Source organism: Coturnix japonica, chromosome 1 (assembly GCF_001577835.2).
Source record: "Coturnix japonica isolate 7356 chromosome 1, Coturnix japonica 2.1, whole genome shotgun sequence".
In the NCBI taxonomy this organism is placed as follows: domain Eukaryota; kingdom Metazoa; phylum Chordata; class Aves; order Galliformes; family Phasianidae; genus Coturnix; species Coturnix japonica.
The window spans coordinates 46,192,602-46,215,079 of record NC_029516.1 but is presented as its reverse complement, the minus strand read 5'-3'; the positions used below and the strand labels follow the sequence as shown (position 1 = coordinate 46,215,079).

At 50.9% G+C, this 22,478-nt stretch overlaps 1 protein-coding gene across 2 annotated transcripts; it reads left to right on the top strand.

Moving 5' to 3' along the window:
• The first annotated feature begins 256 nt into the window (after window positions 1-256).
• MGAT3 (beta-1,4-mannosyl-glycoprotein 4-beta-N-acetylglucosaminyltransferase) lies at window positions 257-20,648 on the top strand. 2 transcript variants are annotated; one of them, XM_015860368.2, is made up of 2 exons: window positions 257-539; window positions 14,371-20,648. In XM_015860368.2, the coding sequence occupies exon 2, from the start codon at window positions 14,372-14,374 to the stop codon at window positions 15,878-15,880; it is 1,509 nt and encodes a 502-aa protein (XP_015715854.1). In that variant the 5' UTR covers window positions 257-539; window position 14,371; the 3' UTR covers window positions 15,881-20,648. The 2 variants fall into 2 exon arrangements, with proteins under 2 accessions (XP_015715854.1, XP_015715845.1); XM_015860359.2 differs by lacking the exon at window positions 257-539 and adding an exon at window positions 7,154-13,208.
• The last annotated feature ends 1,830 nt before the right edge of the window (window positions 20,649-22,478 follow it).

Genomic DNA, 22,478 nt, shown 5'->3' with positions numbered 1-22,478 from the left:
GAGAGTCAGCAGACGCACAGCTCTATTTCTGGCACCGCAGCCAAACTTCCTGCGCGTCGCCGGGCGCATCTCCCCACAACGGTGGTGCAGGGATGCTGCGGGGGGGACAAGGGCACCGCAGGGCCGCCCCGCTGCCCTCCCACACCCCATCGGCGGAGCTCCGCGCTGCTTTGTGCGGGAGGCGGGAGGCGGGGGGCGGCGGGCGGGGGCAACCCGGGGGGGGGGGGGGGGGGGGGGGGGGCGCGCCGGGGGAGGAGACAGGCTGGGAGGGCGGCACAAAAGGGGCTGCCGCAGCTCTCTCCGCCGCTGCCGGCGGGGCTCCGCTCCGCATCCCTCTGCCTGCGGCCGTTCCAGTGGGAGGAGAAGGAGGCGAAGGGCTGAAGAGAAGGAGGAGAAAGAGGAAGGCGGCGGGGGGCTGCGGGCTCGCCTCGCCTCGTTCCGGCGCCGAGCCATGCCGGGGGGCGGCGGGCGGGCCGGGGGCGAGCGGCAGTCTCGCCCCGCCGGGGGCCCGGGGGGCACCGCCGCTGCGCCGGGCGGGGGTGAGTGAGTGAACGCGGAGCGGGGCGGGGGGAGCGGTGCGCGCAGCTCTCGTTGGAGTTACCCCAGGGCGGTGGGACCCCCCCTTAGTACCCCCTTCGGCCGCCACCTGCAAGTTCTGCTCTCCATCCCTTCCCCCCCCTTCTTATTTATTGATATGAGCGCGAATTTTTTAATTATTATTATTTTTTATTCTCCCCCTCACCTCCCTCCCAATAATCCCAGCATCCCCTGCTAGGGAGCAGCGGCGCTGGGGAGGAGGGAGGCGATGCGATGCCGCCAACCCCCTGCCCGCAGATGCGGGGATGGATGGATGGATAGATAGATGAATGGATGGGTGGATGGGAGCAGCCTCCGGCCGGGGCTCTGCAGCGGAGGCCCAGCTGCTGCCTGCGAGCAGGGCACGGGCTGGGGATGCGTGCCAAGGCTGCAGCGAGCGAGAAGGAGTAACAGGAGTGCGTGCGTGGGAGGGCAAACACACACACACACACACACACAAATACATGTGTGCCATCGGCGTCAAGCCTCCCCCCTGCTCCAGCTCCGCGTCAGACTGAGCCCCCACCGGCTGAGTGCTGGCTGCGGGGGGATGTGGGCACCCACGTTGTTTGTGAGATGGGAATTGCTGTGTGTTCCTGCTGGGGTGGCACGGGCTGGCACAGCCTTGTTCTTGTGAGTTTTGCTTTCTGGGTAAGCATGACAAGGGTGATGGGTTAGTGTGTGTCTGCTGCAGCTCTGGGCTTGCTCAGGGGGGGAGTGTGGAATGGGAGGGTGAGGCACTCAGTGCCTCTGTCCATGGGCTGCAGTTCTGGGAGCCCAACATTGCAGCTGGGGTCTGTTGTGTCCCCTCCATCCTAAGGGCCCCTGTGTGCATGCCAAACACCTCTCTTCCCCATAACAATGCCCCATTTACCTCTGGATCCCTCCCTTCCAGTGGGAAGTTTGAGCCCGTGATAATGTTCAAGTCACCAGGAGCCCCCAGCCCTGTGCAAACTGCATTCCCCCACCTACTCCTATCCATCGCTCTTTGCCCACCTTCTCCTGTCCCTTTTCACCTGACCACAACAGGACATGAGTCAGCGGGGACTTCTCAGCCCCCTTCTCTGAGGCTGACCCATTGGTCCCTGCCTAGAAGTGGTGTTTGAGTCCAGTTGCAGCCTGTGAATTGTGAGTCACTGGTGAGACCCTACTGCTGGAGCCAGCTCCTCTGGGAGAGCTGAAATCTTGTAGGGTCTGCCGTTGCTTGACCCTTAGACAGCAAAGAGCTGTCTCGGAGGGGAGGAAAAACCCACAGACTTCCCGCCTTCCAGCACTCCCCCAATTACCAGAGCTCCCTGTGCGCAGCTGTAGCATCTGTGTTGGGCTTTCAGCCCCGTGGTGGTGTTGGGAATGCATCTTCTGGGCTGGGAATGGAGAGGAGAGCCCAGTGTGCTGCTCCCCAGGAGCCCAAAGCGATATAACTCAGCCTTTGGACAAGGGCTGAGGGGAAGGGGGATGGGACAGGACCTAAAAGTCCCCCTGAAGGTTTACAGCCCCTCTGTGCCCTCAGGTGATTTTGCAGCAGTGGTAAGAAATACACTGCAAGGTACAGCATTCCCTCCATGTGAGGGAAGCCAGTACCTGCATGGCTTGTTTATCAATGTCCTGGATACAGCAATTATCTCCTTATGGGAGGGGTTCTGGTAGCTGCAGGTGAGCTCTTGCCTGGTTCCCAATGTTGTGGCGCCACTGCTGCCTGCTCTGCCCACCTATGGGATGAGGCAGTGCTGGAGCTCATCTCCACCAGAGGTATGTAGAGCATCAGCATCCCTCCATCCACTAAATTCGAAGAAGAGGGATCTACCTGTGTGGCACATGGGAATCACACTGGCTAGGTGGTTAGGAAGAGGAGGTAGAAGCCAATGGGTGCATCTGCACTGTGGGAGCTGCCCACAGCTGTAACTAGGCCTTGTATCCACCGTGGGATGGGGACGGCTGGGCTGTGGGGGCTGCTTAATGTACAGGCTTCAATCACAGCTGCCCTCAGTGTCTGTAGATATGGAGTTGGTGTTTGTGCTTGTCCTCTGCATTGTTTATCCTCCTCTCCTCATTCCCACATGCTGTGGGTGATGCACGGTGTGACTCTGTGGCCTGCTTGGTGTCCAGTGGATCAGGCCTAGTCAACATGGATTCATGAAAGGCAGGCCGTGCTTAACCGGCCTCATCTCCTTTTACGATTGGGTGACCAGGCTGGTAGATGAGGGTAAGGCAGTTGATGTAGTCTACCTGGACTTCAGCAAGGCCTTTGACACGGTTTCTCACAGTATCCTCCTGAGGAAACTGGCTGCCCGTGGCCTAGACAGGTATACCCTTCTTTGGGTAAGGAACTGGCTGGAGGGTCGTGCCCAGAGGGTAGTGGTTAATGGAGTTAAGTCCTGCTGGCGACCTGTTTCAAGTGGTGTCCCCCAGGGGTCGGTTCAAGGGCCCATCTTGTTTAACATCTTCATTGATGACCTGGATGAGGGAATTGAGTGCAAGCTAAGTAAGTTTGCAGATGACACCAAGTTGGGAGGTGGTGTTGATCTGCCCAAGGGTAGGGAGGCCCTCCAAAGGGATCTGGATAAGGTGAATCGCTGGGCTGAGGTAAATGGGATGAGGTTCTGTCAGCAGGCAGAGATAAACTCAGTCTCATGGCAGGGCTTATAGCCAAGTTCTCAACGTGCTGTGCCTGAGCTTCCTCCTGTCCACCAAACAGCATCCTTGAAGCGCATCTGCCATCCAAAATTGATATTTTTCTTCTCATTTATTTATTTAATCCTCCTCATGTGCTGGATTGTAAAAATGGAGGAAAGCAGCCAGGAAACGTGATGATGGATGGATGGGGCACACTGGGCCACTGCTCATTTCTACAAGCTGGCGAGGTTTGAGGTGGGGTTACTGGCTCTAAAATGGGCCCTTTGTATATTGTTGGAGTCTGTGACCCAATCAGTGGGACGTGGCTGGAGGAGGTGGTGCTAACAAAGACTGGCACAGCTGCCAGCAGGGAAGGCAGTGGGGGTGCACCGAGTGGGGGTGCACCGGCTGGTACAGTGTGAGGTGCCTGGAAGGGCTAGTTCAGGCTATCAGCCCTGCCTGTAGGGAATCATACCATCATGGAGATTGAAAAAGACTTTGATAATCATCTAGTCCAACCACCAACCCACCGTGACCATCCGTGGTGGGGCTGTGGGGTCAGGATGGGGGTGCTCAGGCAGTTTGGGGCAGCATGATGCTGTCCTTGGGGAGTACCCCATGGCTGAGCTGGGGGTTGCCCATAACTTCCACGCTGCCCTACTCACCATGGCTATTGCTGCCCCATCCTAGTAGCACTCTGCCATTGTCCCCTGGTGTGCCAACCCTTGCAGGCTGGGGTTAGTGAGCAGAGTCACTCTGCCATCCATCCTCTTGGGCCCTTCAGTCTGGGGGTGTTGCTCTGCGTGTGCTTTGCATGATAGCAGCACCGCAGCGAGCGGACTTAAAGACACCGAGAGACCAATGCAAATCAGCGCTGCTGCAGAATGCCTTCAGCAGCTGCTATCTAAGGCAGGGAGCTGCTCTGCTGACTTTGTCTTCGTTAGCATCCCCTGTTTCGGCTCTCAGATAGTGGAGGCCAGCAGACAGCAGCGTGGCACCAAAGGGAGCCTTGATCTCTGATGCAGAGCCCTTTAAGGAGGAAGAGGAAGGTAAGCTGTAGCTCCGTGATTTTCAGTTGAGGCTGAAGTGAGGGCTTTCAGTTCCATGCTTCTGGCTGAACACTGGGGAGGAGGATAGAGCTCCCTGCAGACAGAGCACGTTGGGCACAGCCACAGCACAGAGCCTGTAGGAGCTGGAAGAGGTAGGGGCTGTGGGTGAGCCCTGTGCCCATATGGTGTGGGGCAGGCAAACACAGGCAGGTTGGGTGAGTGGTGCCCTGGGTTAATCAGTATGACCTGCTTCCTCTTTGAACACAATTTGTTCCTCTATGCCTGCCCTGCAGCCTCTCTCCCTGTGCCTCGCTGTTCTACACAGCCTGGGAGGACCTGCTTCCCTCCTAGGGCTGTCTGAGGTCTCTGGAGAACTGGTGTCCCAAAGAAATGGCTGTTCCCTATTGGGTGTCCCCAAATACCTTCTGTCGTGCTGCTGCGTGATGCAAGTGGTCACTGTGTTCCTCTACATGTGCCACTGGCACTGAGCCTCCGTGGCCTCAAATTCCCCATCTCGCAGCAACTTTTGGAGCAAGGGTTGACCACACCTGCACCCAGCCTGGCCAGGGGGGGATGATGGGATTGCTTCTGCATAATTTAGCAGTCTCTTGAATTATTTATGGTGCCATTGTGCTCTGGAACAGAGTCTTCTTGCTTCCTGTGAGTGCAGGGGGGGTGGGGGGCGTGGAGGAGGGAAGGGTGTTTGTCAGGCATCCAGGTTCTATCACTGAACAGTGAGGAAGTGCTGTGGGTTTCCTTTCTGGCCCTGTTTGTTTGCATGTGTCTTGGTGCAGCTGAATTGCCTTGCAAATGCTCTTGTTGAAGAAAAAAAGAAAAAGAGAAGTTTCGCTTTCTGCATCGTTCAAACGTGGAGCATCTCTGAGGCATGGCCACCCCGAGCTCAGAGCGCTGTCCTTGCAGTGAGGAGATGATGTCAGGCTGGAGATAGTGAATCTGATGCTTGGATCTGGTCTCTGACTCAGTTACAGGGCAGTGTAGTGGAGCTGGGATGGACATTGCAGGGTAATATTGGTACTGGGTGGATGGTTGGACTAGATGGTCTTAGAGGATTTTTCTAACCCTAGCTATTCTATGATTCTACACTATTCAGATGCTTGAGACCTTTCCTTTGTTGGAAGACCACGCAGTCCTGACCAAGCATTTCTTAGCAATACATCTGGCATCTGGATGAGGAACTATGAGATATGGTTTAGTGGCTTGTGGTAGCAATGGTAATGGGAGGACGGTTGGAGTAGATAATCTTGTAGGTCCCTTCCAACCTTGTGATTCTATGATCAGATTCTGCAAGGTGTTAAAACTGTGGTTGTGGTCCCCTCTGCCCTGCATCTCCTTCCTGTTCCCTGTGGACTGTTGAGATATGAGATTTTAGTGCCTTCCTCTTCTCCTTTCTGGCATGGCTGTGCAGGCAGCTGACTTCTCAGAAACAGAATTCAGAAGAAATGTTTATGTCACTGGATACATGAAAGGGGAGAGGAACTTGGTCTGTGATCAAGAGGTTGTGGCATTAAAAGCCCTGTGTTGTACTGCTGAACGGAAGGGCTCAGTTTTTTATCTGTGGTGTAAGTTTGTGGCTTTTGTGTTGGGGAGGGGCTGGCCAGATAACAACCAGAGAACCTTGCAATGAGCTGTGTGGTTCCACTTGGGTCTCAGCCTGAGACAGGCCCTTGCTTTCCTCTTCATCTCTCCTCCAGACTGACCAACCCCAGTTCCCTCATCCTCTCCCCATCACACTTGTGCTCCAGACCCCTCACAGCTCTGCTGCCCTTCTCTGGGCATGCTCCAGGGCCTCCATGTCTTTCTGGTAGTGAAGGGCCCAGAACTGTAGATAGCATTCAAGGTGTGGCCTCACAGTGCCAAAGAGTGGGAAGAGAAGTGTTACAGCCACCCATGTGATGTCTGCTATGGCGTTTGTCTTCACTGATGACAACAAGCACTCATTCTCCAAAGATCTGCTCCATAGTCCTCTCCGCTCAGCTTAATCTGAGGATACTGCTTTGCTTTGTGAAAAGGAATGTTTGTACAGAGAAATAAACATATTGTTGAGACTCAGGCCTGCTGCAACGCCTGTAAACAAGATCCAGCCTTCTGCGGGAGGCAGAAGAGAGATTTATGTGACCCTGAGCTAAGTGCATTAGGAGGCTTTTGATTTCATTCTGGGAAACTGCCCCTCTTCATGGTGCTATATGCCTGTTACCGGCATAGAGCCCTTCCCCACGATTTGATTTGTGCGGATTTAATCCGAAGGGCTGCCGTGCTGCAGTCAGAAGGATTACATGGGCAGGGGGTTGTCTCTGTGTGCCCAAGCCTGAAGTGCTCTGCATTGCCCTGTGCCCTTTGCCCAGCCTGGAGGAGGGTGTCTGGGCTGATTCACTCCTGCCTTGGGGCAAGGCATTGAAGAGCTCTCTGCCTATCAGTGCTCTGCTCCTGAAAATAATAACAAAGTGAAGTGGCAGCGGGGGATCCCGGCGGCACTGTGTCAAGGTCTTGCCTAAGTCTTGAAAGAGGAAATGAGGAACAAAGGCAGAAGAGACAAATAAATAAGGGTCTGTTCTTGGTCCAAGGAAAATTCCCATGGGTTTGTGTAGCATTCTTGGGAAGATGCAACACTCCCGGGGCTGGAGTTGGTTTTTGAGATGTAAAAGGGGAAAGAAGGGAGGGAGAATAGGGTGTGGGAGGGAATTGGGGTGGGCGTAGAGGAGGAGGGGGAGACACCCAGAGGAAGCTCTCAGCATGGAGTCAAGTTTCTCTGGCTGCTCCCAGTGAAGAGGGGTTAATGCTTTCTGCATGGGGTTGGCTGGTCACCAGACATTCAGAAAAGAGGGGGATCTGGGGGCTGCCAAGTGGGAGACCCCTGTGGCCTGAAGGGAGGGGAAGGAAGGGGCTGGGAATGCTCTTCCAAAGAGGAATAGATCAGCTACTGTGGGAAAGAGAGCGTCCTGCCAAACCCCAAGTGGTTGGTGATGGATGGGGGAGGTAGGAATGCGGGGATGGAGGGCCAGCTCTTCCCTGTGGCCACTAGGATCTTCCTGCTGCTCTGTGGCCTCATTACTTATCATCTTTCTGGGGCTAAGTGAGTAACCTTCGCTGCCTAATTTGGAGAGCTTTTATCCTGGGGGGCACAAACAACTGCCACCCCTTCACAACTAACCAAAGACGACATGGTTTATTCCTGCCTTTGTGGTCCTGTGCACTAAGCCCATCACCGTGGCATCAGGTGCTTCTTGCTTGTGTGATCTGGTGCACCACTGCCATATGCCCTCAGCTCTGAGTTTGATCTTAGTTGCTCATTTTGGTGCTATTCTCAGGATTCTTGACTTGCTCAGCAGATGTGGACTGCCTGCCAGGGTCTGCTTTGAAAGCACTTTGTCTTCTAGATGTGTCCTTGAGATGTTCTTCTTCCCTGATGCTTCCAGAAACTGGCTAGCTCACAGCAGTTGACTGTGAGCCTCACTGGAGCCTTGGTTAGATGAGCCCTGCTCGAAAAGTGGCCTGTCCCTTTGAGTGTCTGAGGATGCAACTACATGATGCAGCAGTGACGGTGAGAAGTGAATAGCTGTCATCCAGGAAGTTTCTGCTGTCAGACACTTATTCTCATCCTTAGGCACTTCTCTTGAAGTTTTTTTTAACTCAGATTGGCTGCTGATTTGGATTTCCAATGTGAACTTTCATACTGACAGCCTAGGGGTGATGAGCCGTGAAGGTGGTGAGTGAGGAGTGAGAACCTATGAAACCACCTCCATGCTTCCGTAATGCACCGCTTGGTCTTTGAAAGCAGACTTTTTTATCCTCAAAGTGGCCATGCCCTGTCTCTGTCTGCAGTACATTGAGTCTAGCTGACAATTCTCACATACTTCTTTGATTTTCCCATGGCCTCCCTGAGGACAGAAGTTGCTTTTGTGTAGTCTTGTCCCTGTTTCCTTTTGGATTCATGATGGACCATTCCTTCCCTGTAAGAAATCAGTCAGAAAGCAGTGGAACTAGCAGACTCCATTTTGTGTTCCTATAATCACTGCACACGTGAAGCAGAGAGCAACAGCGCTGTGTTTGGCTGGGAGATAGGCTTTGCATCCTTGGGTGTGTGTGTATGTATGTGAGCACGTGTCCTGGGACCCGATTTTGGGGCCAAGTGGTGATGCAGCCTGCAGAGTCATCACAGCACTCTTCAGGAAAGTAAATGTTGTGAGGAGGCTGAGGAAGAGTCCTTCCAGGATAACAGGCATAAGTGAAGGAGAGAAGAGGACAAAAGTGCTGTTTTCCCTTTAGTGGAAAGAATGCTTAGCCTAGTGATGCTAAAAAATCAAAATTGTGCTTTCTGAGAGCATCTGAAGGATGAGAACGTGCTGAGGCATCTCTAGCATGCTGGAAATCCCTATGGTGGGGCTGGCTTTGGTTAGAGAGAGAACATTAGTTACTAGGGAGCCTAGCACAGCTGAAGGATACTGAGAAGAATATTTGTTAGATTCCCGTGGACTTAGAAATCCAGCTTGAAGTTTTCTTTAGCATGCAGTACTATACCCTTGTGATAGCCAAGTAGTTCTTGGATAAAATTAAATTGGTGTCTCGTAGGCTGTTATTGGATTTCAGTAGAGTTTTTTAGTCTTCTTTGAGGTGATCTTCTTTTAAACTGGGGGCTGGAGAATTATATAATTATGCTGCTATTAGTATTATGGTAGTTACAGTAAGAACAAGCTGTTCGAATGAAGAGTTTTATAATGGACTCTGAAGGTGTTTAGACGTTGGTTTATTCTTGTGACTTTATGGAAGATCAGTCTTGAGACAGAATGCTGTCAACAAAGACCACTTTATCTCTAGGTCCCACATGCTGTGTTCTGAGAGTTGAGAGCTGTGTTGTTGTGGAGTACATAGCTGTCAAGTTGGACTCATCGCTCCTTGTGCATCCCTTCCAACTTGGGATATTATATGATTCTGTCTTACTGTGGCTGAAGATATGGCATCTAAAATAGCTAAGGCTGCCCACTAAAGAGCAGGGCAAGACAGGTGAAAATGGTCAAAACAGTGGAAGACTACAGAATGTGTGGAGTCCAAAGGTACTGCTCCTCTGAAGGGTAGAAAGCTGGGCTGACACAGAATGTAAAAAGCTTAGATCCCTATGTTGTGTCCATCTTAGTTTCTCCATTTTAGTTTCTTTACATACCAGATCATAGCTGCAGGCTTGGAGCACTCTGGTCTCTTGTAAGAGTGCACAGAGGAGGAGAAACCTTTCTTTTTCACCACTGATGCTACTTGTTAGTTGAGGCATTGCAAAGCCTTGTGCACAAACCCATTGTTGGTGGTTGTCAAGTATGGCATGTGTTGGAGAGGCGAAGCAGTGCCTTGGTTTTTCAGTTGTGTTCTGAACAGCCTTACCTTGGCCTTGTATAGATTCACCCTTCAGTTTTCTTTTTTCCATCCATCTTTCTTCCTGTCTTGATGACTTCCATTGATGAGTGGATGGCAACTCTGGAAGCCAACTGGTGTGGTAACACCTGACTGAGAGCAGACACCTTATCATATAATCATGGAATCATAGGAAGGCTGAGGATGGAAGAGACCTCAAGGATCATCCATTTCCAACCCACTTCCATGGCCAGGGCTGCTAACCAGGCACCGGGTCGGTTTGCCCAGCCTCCATCCAGACTAGCCTTGAACAAATATTTCTGCTTGCCCCTTTGTTGAAAGGAAAAGAAGATAATTAAGACAGAGCCTAGTTTTCCCTTTGGCTGACCTTATCAGAAGGGTAACTGTGCTTATGGCTCGCTCCAGCTGGCTGTGCTGGCATTGAGTCAGTGGCACCTTGTGGTCAATTGCCTCAAAGCTGCAAAGGAAATGCGTAGCATGAGGTATTGCTGCTTTGCATTAGGACTGTGGGCAGTAGCTCATAATGAAGATGGCGGAAGAATATTGTATTTCATCCTTGAAATGTGGATGGAAGTTGATATGGGCCTGCCTATGTTCAAACCACCTTGTACTGTGACCCTGAGAGAAACTTCCTGCTAACATCCTTGTACTTTGCAGTTCCCAATAATATCATGGCGTCCTTCACGTGAGGGAAATGCTGAGCCCTACCTACCTTCTGTTACATTCATGCTTCTCTTCACTTTCTCTGCTGCCCAGCTTTGTAGGATAATCTTCTCTTCTTATCCTTAAGCAAGGCACAGTCCTGCTGTTCTTGAGCTCGTTACGTTTCTGCTGCAAACGAATAGTAGTTCTTCCTTCTGTTGCTGTTTGCAGATCAAAAGCAGTTCAAGATTTTAATCTTTTAAGATACTGTGGCCCTGATGATGTGTGGTACTCCGAGAGTAGGTTGACTTAGCACTGAAGAAGTGCTAGTGCCCCAGAGGCTATGTATTGTGCAGCCAGTGCCCTGTTGTATGGCCCTGTGCCAGCGTCCTCTAGAGGAGAACATTAGGACTGGTGAATTGGCAGCTCTTAGCTGTGCATATCTTTCTCCGGCTCCTTGAAATCAGGATATGATTTCAGGATGGTATAAATCAACTGGTCACTTGATATAATGGCAAAGTAAAACTGTAACAGGTGCCTGGGGATAACTCATACGCTTTCCTCTTCTGAAAGCCATTTCCTTGCATGGCAGAGACATGCATCTTCAAGCAAGGAAATACCAAGGTTGTCCCTTTCAAAGAGGAGCTTTCAGCTCCGCTTGCTGAGACTGAATGCTCCCGAAGCTGTTTATAACTGCATGTTCCCTAACAAGCTTTGGAAGGAGCTGGCTGCCTGTGCCCCTCCTAGCTTTTTCTTCTGCTTGCACGTTAAAGCTTTTATTTTTCATGCTGTTGTTTTTAACCTGACAGTAACTTGTTCTCTCTTCCCTATTTTTTTTTTTTTAAACTCTTTTTCGTTTTTTCCCCCTCCTCACTCAAAATTGTCATAAGGGAGATCTCTCCTCTTCCTCTTTTCTGTGTTCCCAGTAACTGATGACTGCTTTGTGCCAGAGCAGCTGGGGTTCCTTATGACAAGCTGAGATGTCTCCCTGCCCTTCCTCATTTCAGCTACACATAAATGTTCTGGGTGGGGAAGGTGGGTAATAATGCTTTCCTCCCCTGCTGGCCTTTGTCTCCAATTAGCCACTGCTCAAAGCACATCTTTTCCTGCAGTGCTGATCAGATGATATGGGAAGGGATATGTGACAGATGGCTCTCGGCGTCTCAGCCCACCCAGGGGTGGATGAGCTCTCCACTCCCTGGCAGAGGAATCCCTGGCATGTGAGAATGGAGGTGGTTCCCAGGGAAGAGGTTTTTGAAGAGGACACAGCTTTATTCTTTGCTTCCCTCTTTTGAAGAAGGGATAAGGAGTAGGTTCGTGTTCCCACTCCTTCACAAAAGCAACTGAGCAGTGAAAACTGCCTCCTGGGAAATGTCAGCAGCGGAACAGCAGAGGGTACTGTAGGGCCAGCTTGCTTTGGCAGAGCTGCAGGGCAGGCTGCAATAACAAGGAGGCAATGCAGCCATGCACTGGCTGAGGAGCTGCAGAGCCTTGTGCTGAGCCTGACGGATAGTGATGTATGCAAATGTCAAGTGAGGAAAATAAGCTCTGCTTCTTCAAACCGTGTGTCCTGCTAGGTTGACATGGCACAGCAGAGCCTGGAAAGTGAAGCAGTTTGTTAAATGTCAGGAGCTACAACTCCTGTTAGGGAGTTTCCCATGGCATGTGGAGCATTGCGGCCATCTGGGAAGAAGGTGAAGACCTGGATGCGACTCCTTCAGCATTTGTCCTGTGTGCTGAGCCAGCTCTGAGGGTGCTGGATGCCATGCACTTGTGTCCTGTAGGAACTGGAGCCTTACTGGAGCAGAGCAGTCCTGCATCTCACCTGAGCCTTGGTGACCTGATATCCAGAGGTAATACCTTGCAAGAAGTACAGGACACCCAACTGGAGAGAGCTGCACTAATGTACCAACAAGGGATGTCTTCTAGCAGTATCTGTTTGCTGTCTTTCCAGATTCCTTGTACTCTTCCCCATACCTCAGGATGGAGCAAAACTGGGGATGTAGAAGTAAGAGGTGCCAGATACTCTTTCTTGACACCATGAGTGGTCCTACTGCTCCTGAAAGACAATAATAAAGACTTAAAGATAAATAAAATACCCTGTGCACAGTGAGATGCCGTTGGGTTTCCATAGCCCCTTGCTTTACCCCCATGAAGAACTCCTGAGGAAGAGCAAGATGGTTCTTTATAGCTTCAGAGAAGGGAACAGCACCAGGCCCTCCATCGCTGGGATCACCACAGAGGGTAGCCTCTCATGAGCTAGGCCATGGCTGTGGAGGGGCCCTCCTCTGTGCTGTGTCAGAATATATCAAAAGCAAATCCTGTAACTCTTCCACTGGCTTCAGGCTTACAGTCTGTTTTTACAGTGAAATAACCCAATCAACAAGGAAGCCCTTGTGGCACAGCCAGAATGCAGGGGATGACGTTGGCGGGTGTCCTAAAAATGTCACTGAAAAGGCAACCGTGAAGCTTCTAGAAATGCTTGCTGCTGAACTGTAATGTATGAATATGGACAACCCTTCTATCAAAGTCCATGTTGGAGCCCTCGGTAGGCGGCCAGATATGTTTTCCTTTGAGTGGCTGCCATCTGCCTAAATTTATGGCTTTTCCCTTCAGTGTTAAGTTCTCCCCAAGTTAATCAGTAAACGTGCCCTGTTGTATTTCACTCGTTCCCCTTGGGTGGGCTGGGTGCTTCTCCGCTCTGCTCCCATCCAGGATGCCGTGGGCTGTGGGGAGTGCCAGGCAGGGAAAGGGGAGCACCCTGGCACAGGACCAAGGGCTTGGGCTGCCTCTGAGTGCTGCATGGGGGGGTTATAAGCAATGGCATGAGATGTGTTATACCTATCGTGGGGACCTTTGGCCAGGGGAGGAGACACTGAGGCACATGTGCGGGCGTCATACCATGGTGGGGAGCTGCCATTGAGGAACATACGTGTCAGGAGCATGCTGGTGGGTCTTGTGGGCATGGAGGGTTTTACGCTTTTGGGGGGAGCCTCCACCTTGCCAAGGGTGTTTAGGTCACCTTGTTCTCTTATCTGTTTGCCTCAACCTTCCCTAAGCAGCAGCATGCAGCTACCTTTTCTTGTTCTGCCCGATGAAGTGTTGGGCAAGGTTGTTTTTTTCCCTTCCTTTTTTATCTTTTTCCCTTCTTCCTTTTTCTGGATTGTAGTCTTCAATCACTTTTCTGCCTGACAGCAGCTTTGCGCTCCCAGCACAGACTGGCGAATGGGAGGTGGTATAGGAAGAGGATGAAGGCTGTATTTTTTTTTATTGTTCTGAGGAAAGGGCTGAGCACTGCTGGCTCCTTGCTGGCTTGATGTGGACCCATCGTGACAGCACTGTATTGCCAGCAGAGACAGCTGGACAGTTTTTATAGCCACCTTCATCCAGATGGAAAAAAAAACAACACCCCCCAGCATCTGTCCACAGAAGATGAAAAGCAAAGGGAGACAGCTGGAAACATGGTGGGCACAGAGGGGTGGGAGGGGAATAAAAGTGAAAATCTTAACACTTTTTCCCTGTTTCCCATACAAACTTGGCTAGCATTTCTTAGGAACAAGGGGATTTTATGGTGTGTATTGAGAGTAAACACTGGGAAGATCTGAGAAGCGTCGGTGTTTTCCTGGTCCTGGCAGACTGGCTATGAGTTCAAGCCCCTAAGACTGCCTTTCTTATGCTGTCTGGGTTTTAGCTGTGTACCTTCTTCTCCTTCTTATCCCTCTTGCTCTCTCTTCATCTTCCCTGACTCAAGACCTGTGTTTATTTGTTCCCATTAGTGAGTGGGGACAGATGTGCTAAGTGCATTGCCTCACTAGATAGTGAACTCCTCTTGTTATGGATTTCTCATCTTTCTGCCCCAAATCCGGCACCTTTCCTGTCTTTGTGAGACTGTAAGCCTCTAACTGCTCTGGTGGAGGTTCAATTTGGTGTAACCCATCCAGAGCCCACTAAAAATGTCAGAGGGTGGGGGATTTGGTTTAAGTCTTAACAGATGCATGCTTAGTTTGGACCTGCTCTGTAGCATCCCCAGCCTATTTTCCTACCACTGGCAAGCTTTTTTGCACCCTGGCAATTCCCGAGTGTGACTTTCCTTTTCATGGCTTTTCCACAGGATGAAGATGAGACGCCATAAGCTTTTTCTGACTCTCTGCATGGCTGGTCTCTGCCTCATCTCCTTCTTGCACTTCCTGAAGGCCCTTTCCTATGTCACCTTCCCCCGGGACCTGGCTTCACTTAGCCCCAACCTCGTCTCCAGCTTCTTCTGGAACAATGCCCCCGTCACACCACAGGTTAGCCCTGAGCCAGGGGGTGCAGAATTCCTCCGCACACCCCTGTACTCCCACTCTCCTTTACTCCAGCCCCTGCCACCCAGCAGAGCCAGTGAAGAGCTGCATAAAGTCGAGTTTGTGTTGCCGGAAGACACAACAGAATATTTTGTCCGAACCAAAGCCGGTGGTGTCTGCTTTAAACCAGGTACCAAGGTGTTGGAGAAGCCACCAGTGGGAGGGCAGCTGGAGGAGCGCGCAGATGGTGTGGCCTCAGGGCGGCCTGCTCGCAAGCCACTGAGCGCCAGTGGGACCAAGCGGCGCAAGTGGGTGGAGTGTGTGTGCTTGCCAGGCTGGCACGGCCCCAGCTGCGGTGTTCCCACTGTAGTCCAGTACTCCAACCTGCCCACCAAGGACCGCCTGGTGCCAAGGGAGATCCCCCGGCGGGTCATCAACGCTATCAACATCAACCATGAGTTTGACCTGCTGGACGTCCGCTTCCACGAGCTAGGAGATGTGGTGGATGTCTTTGTGGTGTGTGAGTCGAACTTCACGGCCTATGGAGAGCCACGGCCCCTCAAGTTCCGCGAGATGCTCCTCAATGGCTCCTACGAGTACATCCGCCACAAAGTGCTCTATGTCTTCCTGGACCACTTCCCTGCTGGTGGGCGCCAGGATGGCTGGATCGCTGACGATTACTTGCGCACCTTCCTCACCCGAGATGGTATCTCTCGTCTCCGCAACCTGCGCCCAGATGACGTCTTCATCATCGATGATGCTGATGAGATACCAGCTCGTGATGGAGTGCTCTTCCTCAAGCTCTACGATGGCTGGACAGAACCCTTCGCCTTTCACATGCGCAAGTCTCTCTACGGCTTCTTCTGGAAGCAACCGGGCACCTTGGAGGTGGTCTCAGGCTGCACTATGGGCATGCTCCAGGCTGTCTATGCTACCGATGGGATCCGTCTGCGACGCCGTGAATACTACACCATGCCTGGCTTCCGGCAGTATGAGAACAGCACGGGACACATCCTGGTGCAGTGGTCGCTGGGCAGCCCCCTCCACTTTGCTGGCTGGCACTGCTCCTGGTGTTTCACCCCAGAGGGGATCTACTTCAAACTGGTATCTGCCCAGAATGGGGACTTCCCCCGTTGGGGTGACTATGAGGATAAACGAGACCTCAATTATATCCGGGAGCTGATCCGGACTGGTGGCTGGTTCGATGGTACGACGCAGGAATATCCTCCTGCTGACCCTAAGGAGCACATGTATGCTCCCAAGTATCTGCTCAAGAACTACCAGCAGTTCCACTACTTGCTGGAGAACCCGTATCGAAAAGCGGAGGGTGCTGGTTGAGGCCACTGGGACTCGTGTGGGAAATCAGAACATGACAAAGGGAAAGAGTCGGGTGTTTGTCTGTTCCTTTCTTTATTGTTTTCTTTGATTCCAGGTGGGTTGTGCCATTTCTCCATGGTCTCTGTCCTCCTTCCCTTCTCTTCTTCCCAGGGTGATGCCTGGGGACAAATTCCTCAGACAAATGAAGGGAGACCTGGGCAGGAGGAGGGGAGAAGTGTGGGCAGTAGCACAAAGACCTCCCTGCGTCTCCTGGACCTTTCTGCTGGCTGGAGTGAATTGCTGCAGCCAGCTGGTGGGTTTTCTTCCATGGGGGGCTGGGAAGGCTCCCTGAGGAGAGAGGGCAGCTGTTCCCATCCACCTTCATCTGTTGTGGATAGGAGCAAGCACAGATGTGAGCCTGAGCTGTTCATTGAGCATGTGAGTCAACAGGCACAAAGCGATGCGAGGGATCACGTGTGCAGATGTGTGTCACAGGCATTTTTTGGATGAGTGAATGTGCAAAAGCATCTCAGTATGCATTTATTTTTTTAATACCTCTATGTTCAAAGTATTTTGGGGAAGGCAAATCCTTTGCTTCCGAGGTGTTCTCTCCTACACGCTGCCTCCTCCCACTAATTTAGTATGTGTGCCCAGGGCTGTCTCTTGGCCTGATGCTCTACCAGACCTGAAACAGGCAGGTGGGAAGCAGAGAGGAATGCTGATTTGTTTAGTGTTTTTTGTTTTGTTTTGTCTTTTCTTTCTGTTTACTCCCTTTTCACCCTGCCCCCACAATGCTGCACTGGCTTGCTCCATAGGAGCTGAAGCATCTTCCCTGCAGCATGTGCTTTGTTTGGGTCTGGGATAAGCTGCAGGGGACTAAATCAGATGGTGGGAGTAAATGTTTACAAGTGCATGGTTTCCTATGTGCATGAGTGCTAACATGCATGGTTTTGGTATGCATGTGGATGTTTGTTACTGGTGTTGGGAGGGGAGGGGTCAGAGTTGGTCTTGGGTGGTGTGCGTGGTTTCAGGAAATGGTGGGGTCCATAAGCTGTGATCTGTATTGTCGTGGATGACATTTTGGGGAGAGCATCAGCTCTGCATAGCAGGGTGTGCTATGTGGAGCTGTTACACGCCTCTCTGGCTGCCTTTCCACCCCTGTGGGCTGTGCTTGCTGCAAAGATTCTGTTTACATGTGCTGGCTATTTCTTCTTGCCATTGGGGAAATGAGAGGAGAAGGGCAAAGCTCTGAGTCACTGACGGGTGTCGTGGGGAAACACAAGGCATGTCAAGGCACAGGACCCATTGGGAGCTTGTGGGGAATGGGGCTGTGGATTGACTCCATCTGAGACCAGAAGACTTTTCTGGGACAATCACGCGATCCACAGCCTGAGCTGTGCAGATGAGGCCATGCAGAGTAGACGAGATGTAGGATGACATCCCTTGCAGCTGGTGGGCCAGTGCCCACGCAGAGTTGGATGCTGATGGGTAGCCAAGATCTAGCCTGTTGCTGTAGTGGATTCATTCAGCTCATGGAGGAGGCAGATTGGCATCTCCACCCTCACCACCCTTCCTTAGCAGATGGCTTGACAGAGTGCCCAGAGCCTGCACTGTGGTGGGAAGAGGGAAAAAAACATGAACGTGCTCTGTTGGCCTTACAGTGGAAATACTGACTCGTCCTCCAAACAAATAAGTGAGGATCATGTGGAGGAGGAGAATGTTGTCATAACGAAGAGTGACCCTGATATCAGGCCAGCTATGCTGGAGCAAGAGGGTTTCGGTCGACCTCAACTCACTCCATCAGGGCTTCATATGCCTGTATCATCCAGCCCATTCTCTCCATTGTGCTCCATTCCTATCTCTGTGACTCTCTCTTCTGTTTGCTTCTCTAAAGAAATGGAAAGCATCACGAAAGATAATTTGGTTCCCTAAGAAGAATGAAATTTGAACAGAAAAATGAGTGTCATTTTTCTGATCAAACCGAGTTGGAGTTCATCTTAGTTCCTTACCCCATCTCACATGCCATAATGCCTGCTTGGAAGAACTGAGGGATCCCCTCTTCTCTTATTGGTTGGGTTTTGTTTTTGTTTTGTTTTTGTTGTATTAAAAACAAAAAACATGTGTATGTTGCTGTTTTCCCTTGTGATGTGTGTCTCCCAAGGAGAGGAACGTCCCTTTGAGAACTGAGCAGGAGAAGGCTTGGTGGGTGGAATGCTCTCCCCTCATAGAGAAGCTGTGGCTGTGCCGAGCTCAGTCTTGTTGATGCAGGAGGGAATCTTGCCACGGTCATAGAGAGGTCTTAGGCAGGGGGAGACTGTAGAGAAATCAGGACTCAGCTGACAAAGAAGGAGTGACATTTAGCAAGATTAGAGCGATAGCACTGAGCCTGCTGCATGAGGGCTTTCCCCAGGGATAGCCAGAGGAGAGCCTGGTGTATTAACACAAGGGATTTGGTAGCAGTAACGTGGAAATTAAAAAGGGAATAAGCTATTCCTCATTTTTAATCTAGGACCTACATTCAGGCATTGCCTTACCTTGGTGACAGCTACACAAGCCTCAGATCAGGCATTCCTGAAGACGAGAGAGAAGTCAGTCTTTGCATGGGTGCTTTGGGAGAAGCAGAGCCCCACAAGAAATGAGCTGAAGCACACGCTTGCTAAGGCTGCACCACCCACTCTGCAGTGGGAGCAGCCTCTCCCTTCCTACCAGCCCTTCCCTTACATTGGCTCCTGCTGGGATTTTTAGCATATTGCAAGTTGTGTTTTCATCACTGGGGAATGGTTTTTGTCTCAGGAGATTTAGATAAGCCGTAACTGCAGTTATCAGCATCTCCTATTCCCAAAGTTCACCCTGTTCCCTTCCCTCCCCTCTCCTCCACTATTTGCTCCATTGTTTCCCTCTTCTCTCTTCTGAGAAGGTCCCACTGGAACAGATGAGATGAGAGCAGCATTGGGGCTCTTCTGCGTGATTCTGGTCCTGTCCACCTCCTGGATGTCTCCATTTCCTTATTATTAGGAAATCAGATTTAAAACAGGCTTCTGTTGTGGATGCAGGAAGGGACTTCACAGCTGAAATGCATTTTTTCTTTCTCAAGAATCATCCAGTCTTTTGATTTAAGGCCAAACCAGTTAATGTTCCTGTTGTTTCTGTAAGTCCTGTGTTTATTATCCTTAGGGAGTTGGAGTGCTTGTCATTAAAAATCTTCCATCGCCTCCCTTGAGGGATGGGGACAAGCATGATGATTTCTGCACAGTGATTTCCCAAGGTGATGGCTTGCCCTCAGCCATCCCTGTCTCAGCCAGACAATGAAGTTTGGAAAGAGAAGAACTGAAAAGCAAATCCCATTCTGCCCCAGGACTGGTTGTTGCAGTGAAGCCATGAGCCTTTCTGGGACTAATGTTATCCATGGTTCAACAACCTTTCCCTGCAGCCGTGTGCTTTTTCTTCCCCAGAACCTTTCCACCTTCAGATTAATTGGTGTCAGGGAAGGCTGGATAGATGAGGCAGCACATGGCATCCCTATACTTTGCCTTTCTTTATGCCCAACTCTGCTCGACTTCTTTTGTGCCCATGCATGGCTTTGGGATGGGGAGCTTCTCTTCCTCCTTTCTCTCTGGTGAAGAAGAGGATGTAGGCTGATGCCTCTGCCCCTCTGGAGGAATAAAGGCAGTGAGGTGGTGCAGTACCCAGCAAGGGACAGGATGGGGTTGTGCCTGCATGAAGGACAGCACACTCAACAGTCCGCTCTCGCTGTTGCTTTCTCTGATCCATGTGTCCTGCTGAGGTGTTTGCTGTTGTGCAGCCTGTTCTGTGTGCCTCTGTGCTGGTTAAAGGAAGGGGACCTTGTGGCCTCCAGGTAACTTACAAGTCAGGATGGGGGCAGCGTTAGTACAGAACAGCTGTTTGTTCCCCTGGTGCCTCTTGGTGTGTCCTTGTGGGGTGGCAGTGTCTCTTCCTGTCCTACTGCTTCTGCCAGCGCTCTGTGGCTGCTATGCCTCTGCACTGTGAAGATGTGTCGGGAGTCACTCCTGGTCCTGTTAGCAAACACTGGCGGTGAAGAGGGAAGGGGTGGCTCTTCCTGGCCTCACTGACCTCAATCCTTGGTGGGAAGGGAGGGAAGCATGGTAGAATGGATCCCAAATCCCTCCATTGCTGCGTTTCCCCTATCCACCAAAAAATCACCTTCTGATTTCTGAGACATTGGACGAATCTGCTCTTACTGAAAAAAGACGGGGAGCTGGAGATGTCAGGAGTGGCTCTAATCCAGCACCAAGGAGAGCTGTTTCTGATGAGATACACCAACATCTAAAGCATTGGAGACTACAGAAAATGGCTTAAAAAGGGATTTGAAATGCTCTGAAACTAAGGATCAAAGCCACTGTTGTTTTTTTTCCTTCCTTTGAGGATGGTGATGCAGAATTGTCCTGGGGGAGGCCCAGCAGCACTAGGTTCCACCTGGATCTCCTAGTGGTGTTGCCACTGGGGTGGCCCCAGGACACTGTATTGGTGAAGGAACGTGTGGACTTGCCAAAAACAATTAAAAAAGAAAAAGAAAAAGAAGAAGAAAAAAGGAAAAAGAATCTGCAAAACTCCTTTCCACTCTGTAATTTATAAACAGCAAAGTAATAATGAACTTTTTGTAAGGAGAAATCAACTGTACATTCTGAAATCATTTTCTCTGTAAATGGTTGGATTTCATTTCACCCTTAAAGGGATGCTTAAAAGGAGGAAATAATAAAAATAATAATTAAAAGAAAATAAAGAAAATCACAAAGTCTGAAAGGAAACCTAGGCACGTTTGTGGCAGCTTTTATTTCTGAGTATGGGAGGTTGCTGCTTCCCACCTCAGTGGGACTGAGGTTCATAGGAGGGAGGTTGAGGGGCAGCCCCATTGCTTTGAGGGGTGACTCCTGTGCCCAAAGCAGCCCTATGCAGTGTGTTGGATGAATCCAAGCATGTGGGGGGATGTGAGTGGGGAGCAGAGCATCACCACTCGCAAAATGGTCACACACCACCATGCCCTGTCCCTTCACTTTCAAATGAAGCCATGGAAAATGTGGAGCCCCAGATGAAACCATTCCACTACAGAAACATCTCTCTAGTGGCTGATTTTCTGTGCAGTGTGTGAAAGACCATGACCTCCTTGGCTTATTTTTAAAGCCGTCTAAGGTAATTCTGGCAGTTCCCATTACTCCCTATCAAAACCTGGTCCTGCCCTGAATCCTGAGCATCTGGTCTCAGCAGTGGCTTTGGCAAGGGACCTTCAGGAGCTCACGTGCAATCTGCAACCATTTCATTTTTTAGTCTTTTTACTTGCCTTGTGCTTTGAGATTGTTCCTGGTCTCAATGATAACAAAAGTAGACAGTATTGGGGAACACCAGCCCACCCCCTTAATGCCCACTGACCACCTTCCTCAGTTCCACACACGGCTCTGGAACACCTCCTGGGACAGTGACTGCACCACCTCCCTGGGCAGCCTGTGACACTGCAGCACTATTCCATTGGAGAAGCTGTTATTCCTAACATCCAACCTGAGCCTCCCCTGCTGCACCTTGAGGCCTTTCCATCTCATCCTATCGCTGTTACATGGGAGAAGAGGCCAAGCCCACTTCACTACAGTTTCCTTTCAGGCTGTTGTAGGGATTGAGATCCATTTCCTCTTCCTTTCTTCCACATGTTGTATGTTTTCATAGAGCCAGTCACAGAATCACCAAATGGCTCAGGTTAGAGGAGACCTTAAAGCCCACTCAGTTCCTACTCCTGCCCTGGGCAAGGCTGCCACCCACCAGGTCAGGCTGCCCAGACTTTGCTGATGTGGTGAATAGACACGCTGCTTCCAAACACCAGAGTGCTTAGAAACAAAATGACTTTAATATAAACTTACAGCATCACTTAAAGAGCTGGAAAGGGGATACCAAGAGCCTGGATTGCTGGCTGTTTGTTTTTGTTGCTCGGCTACATTTGTTCCCAGCACAAGGGTAACACTTAATAAGCTGTTTCACATGGGCAGTAAATTTTTAATTATTAGCTTGCTTCTTTTTCCTAAGCTGGGGTTTCCGAGTGGTTCAGCTGGGGCAGCAGCTGGGAGCAGCCACCCCAGTCATGGTGAGCAGCTCTGTGCTCAGCTGCAGGTGCCAGTGCCCTGACAGGGAGCATTTGGCCATGGTGATGGCAGAAGGCAAATGTGTGCTTGCTCCCAGCACTGGTACCTCATACCCCAACTACAGCAAATCTCGTGGGAGCCAGCTTTGCTCTGTCACTGCAAAACAGCATCCAAGGAGCAGAGCAGAACTATCCCATCTGGGGAAAGGGCTCCAGGTCACTGAAGCAAAGCACTGACCCAAGGGATGGCAGTGCTGTGGGCCAGGCTGCCATGAGCGGTGCCTTTGTGGCAGGCAGAGGCACGTCAGCAAAGGGTAAGGATCAGCCCCTTCCAGCCAGTGTTTGGGCCATTACTGTAAGCATCTCTGAGAACTCCAAACATAGATGCTTTCTTGGAATTAAGGGAAATTTGGCAATCTTGACATTTTGAACGTTCCTGGGTGTGCTTTTCATTCTTTCTTTCCTTTTTAGCAAAGAGAGATAATGTAGTCCTTCCCATTGTTTGCAATACATAAC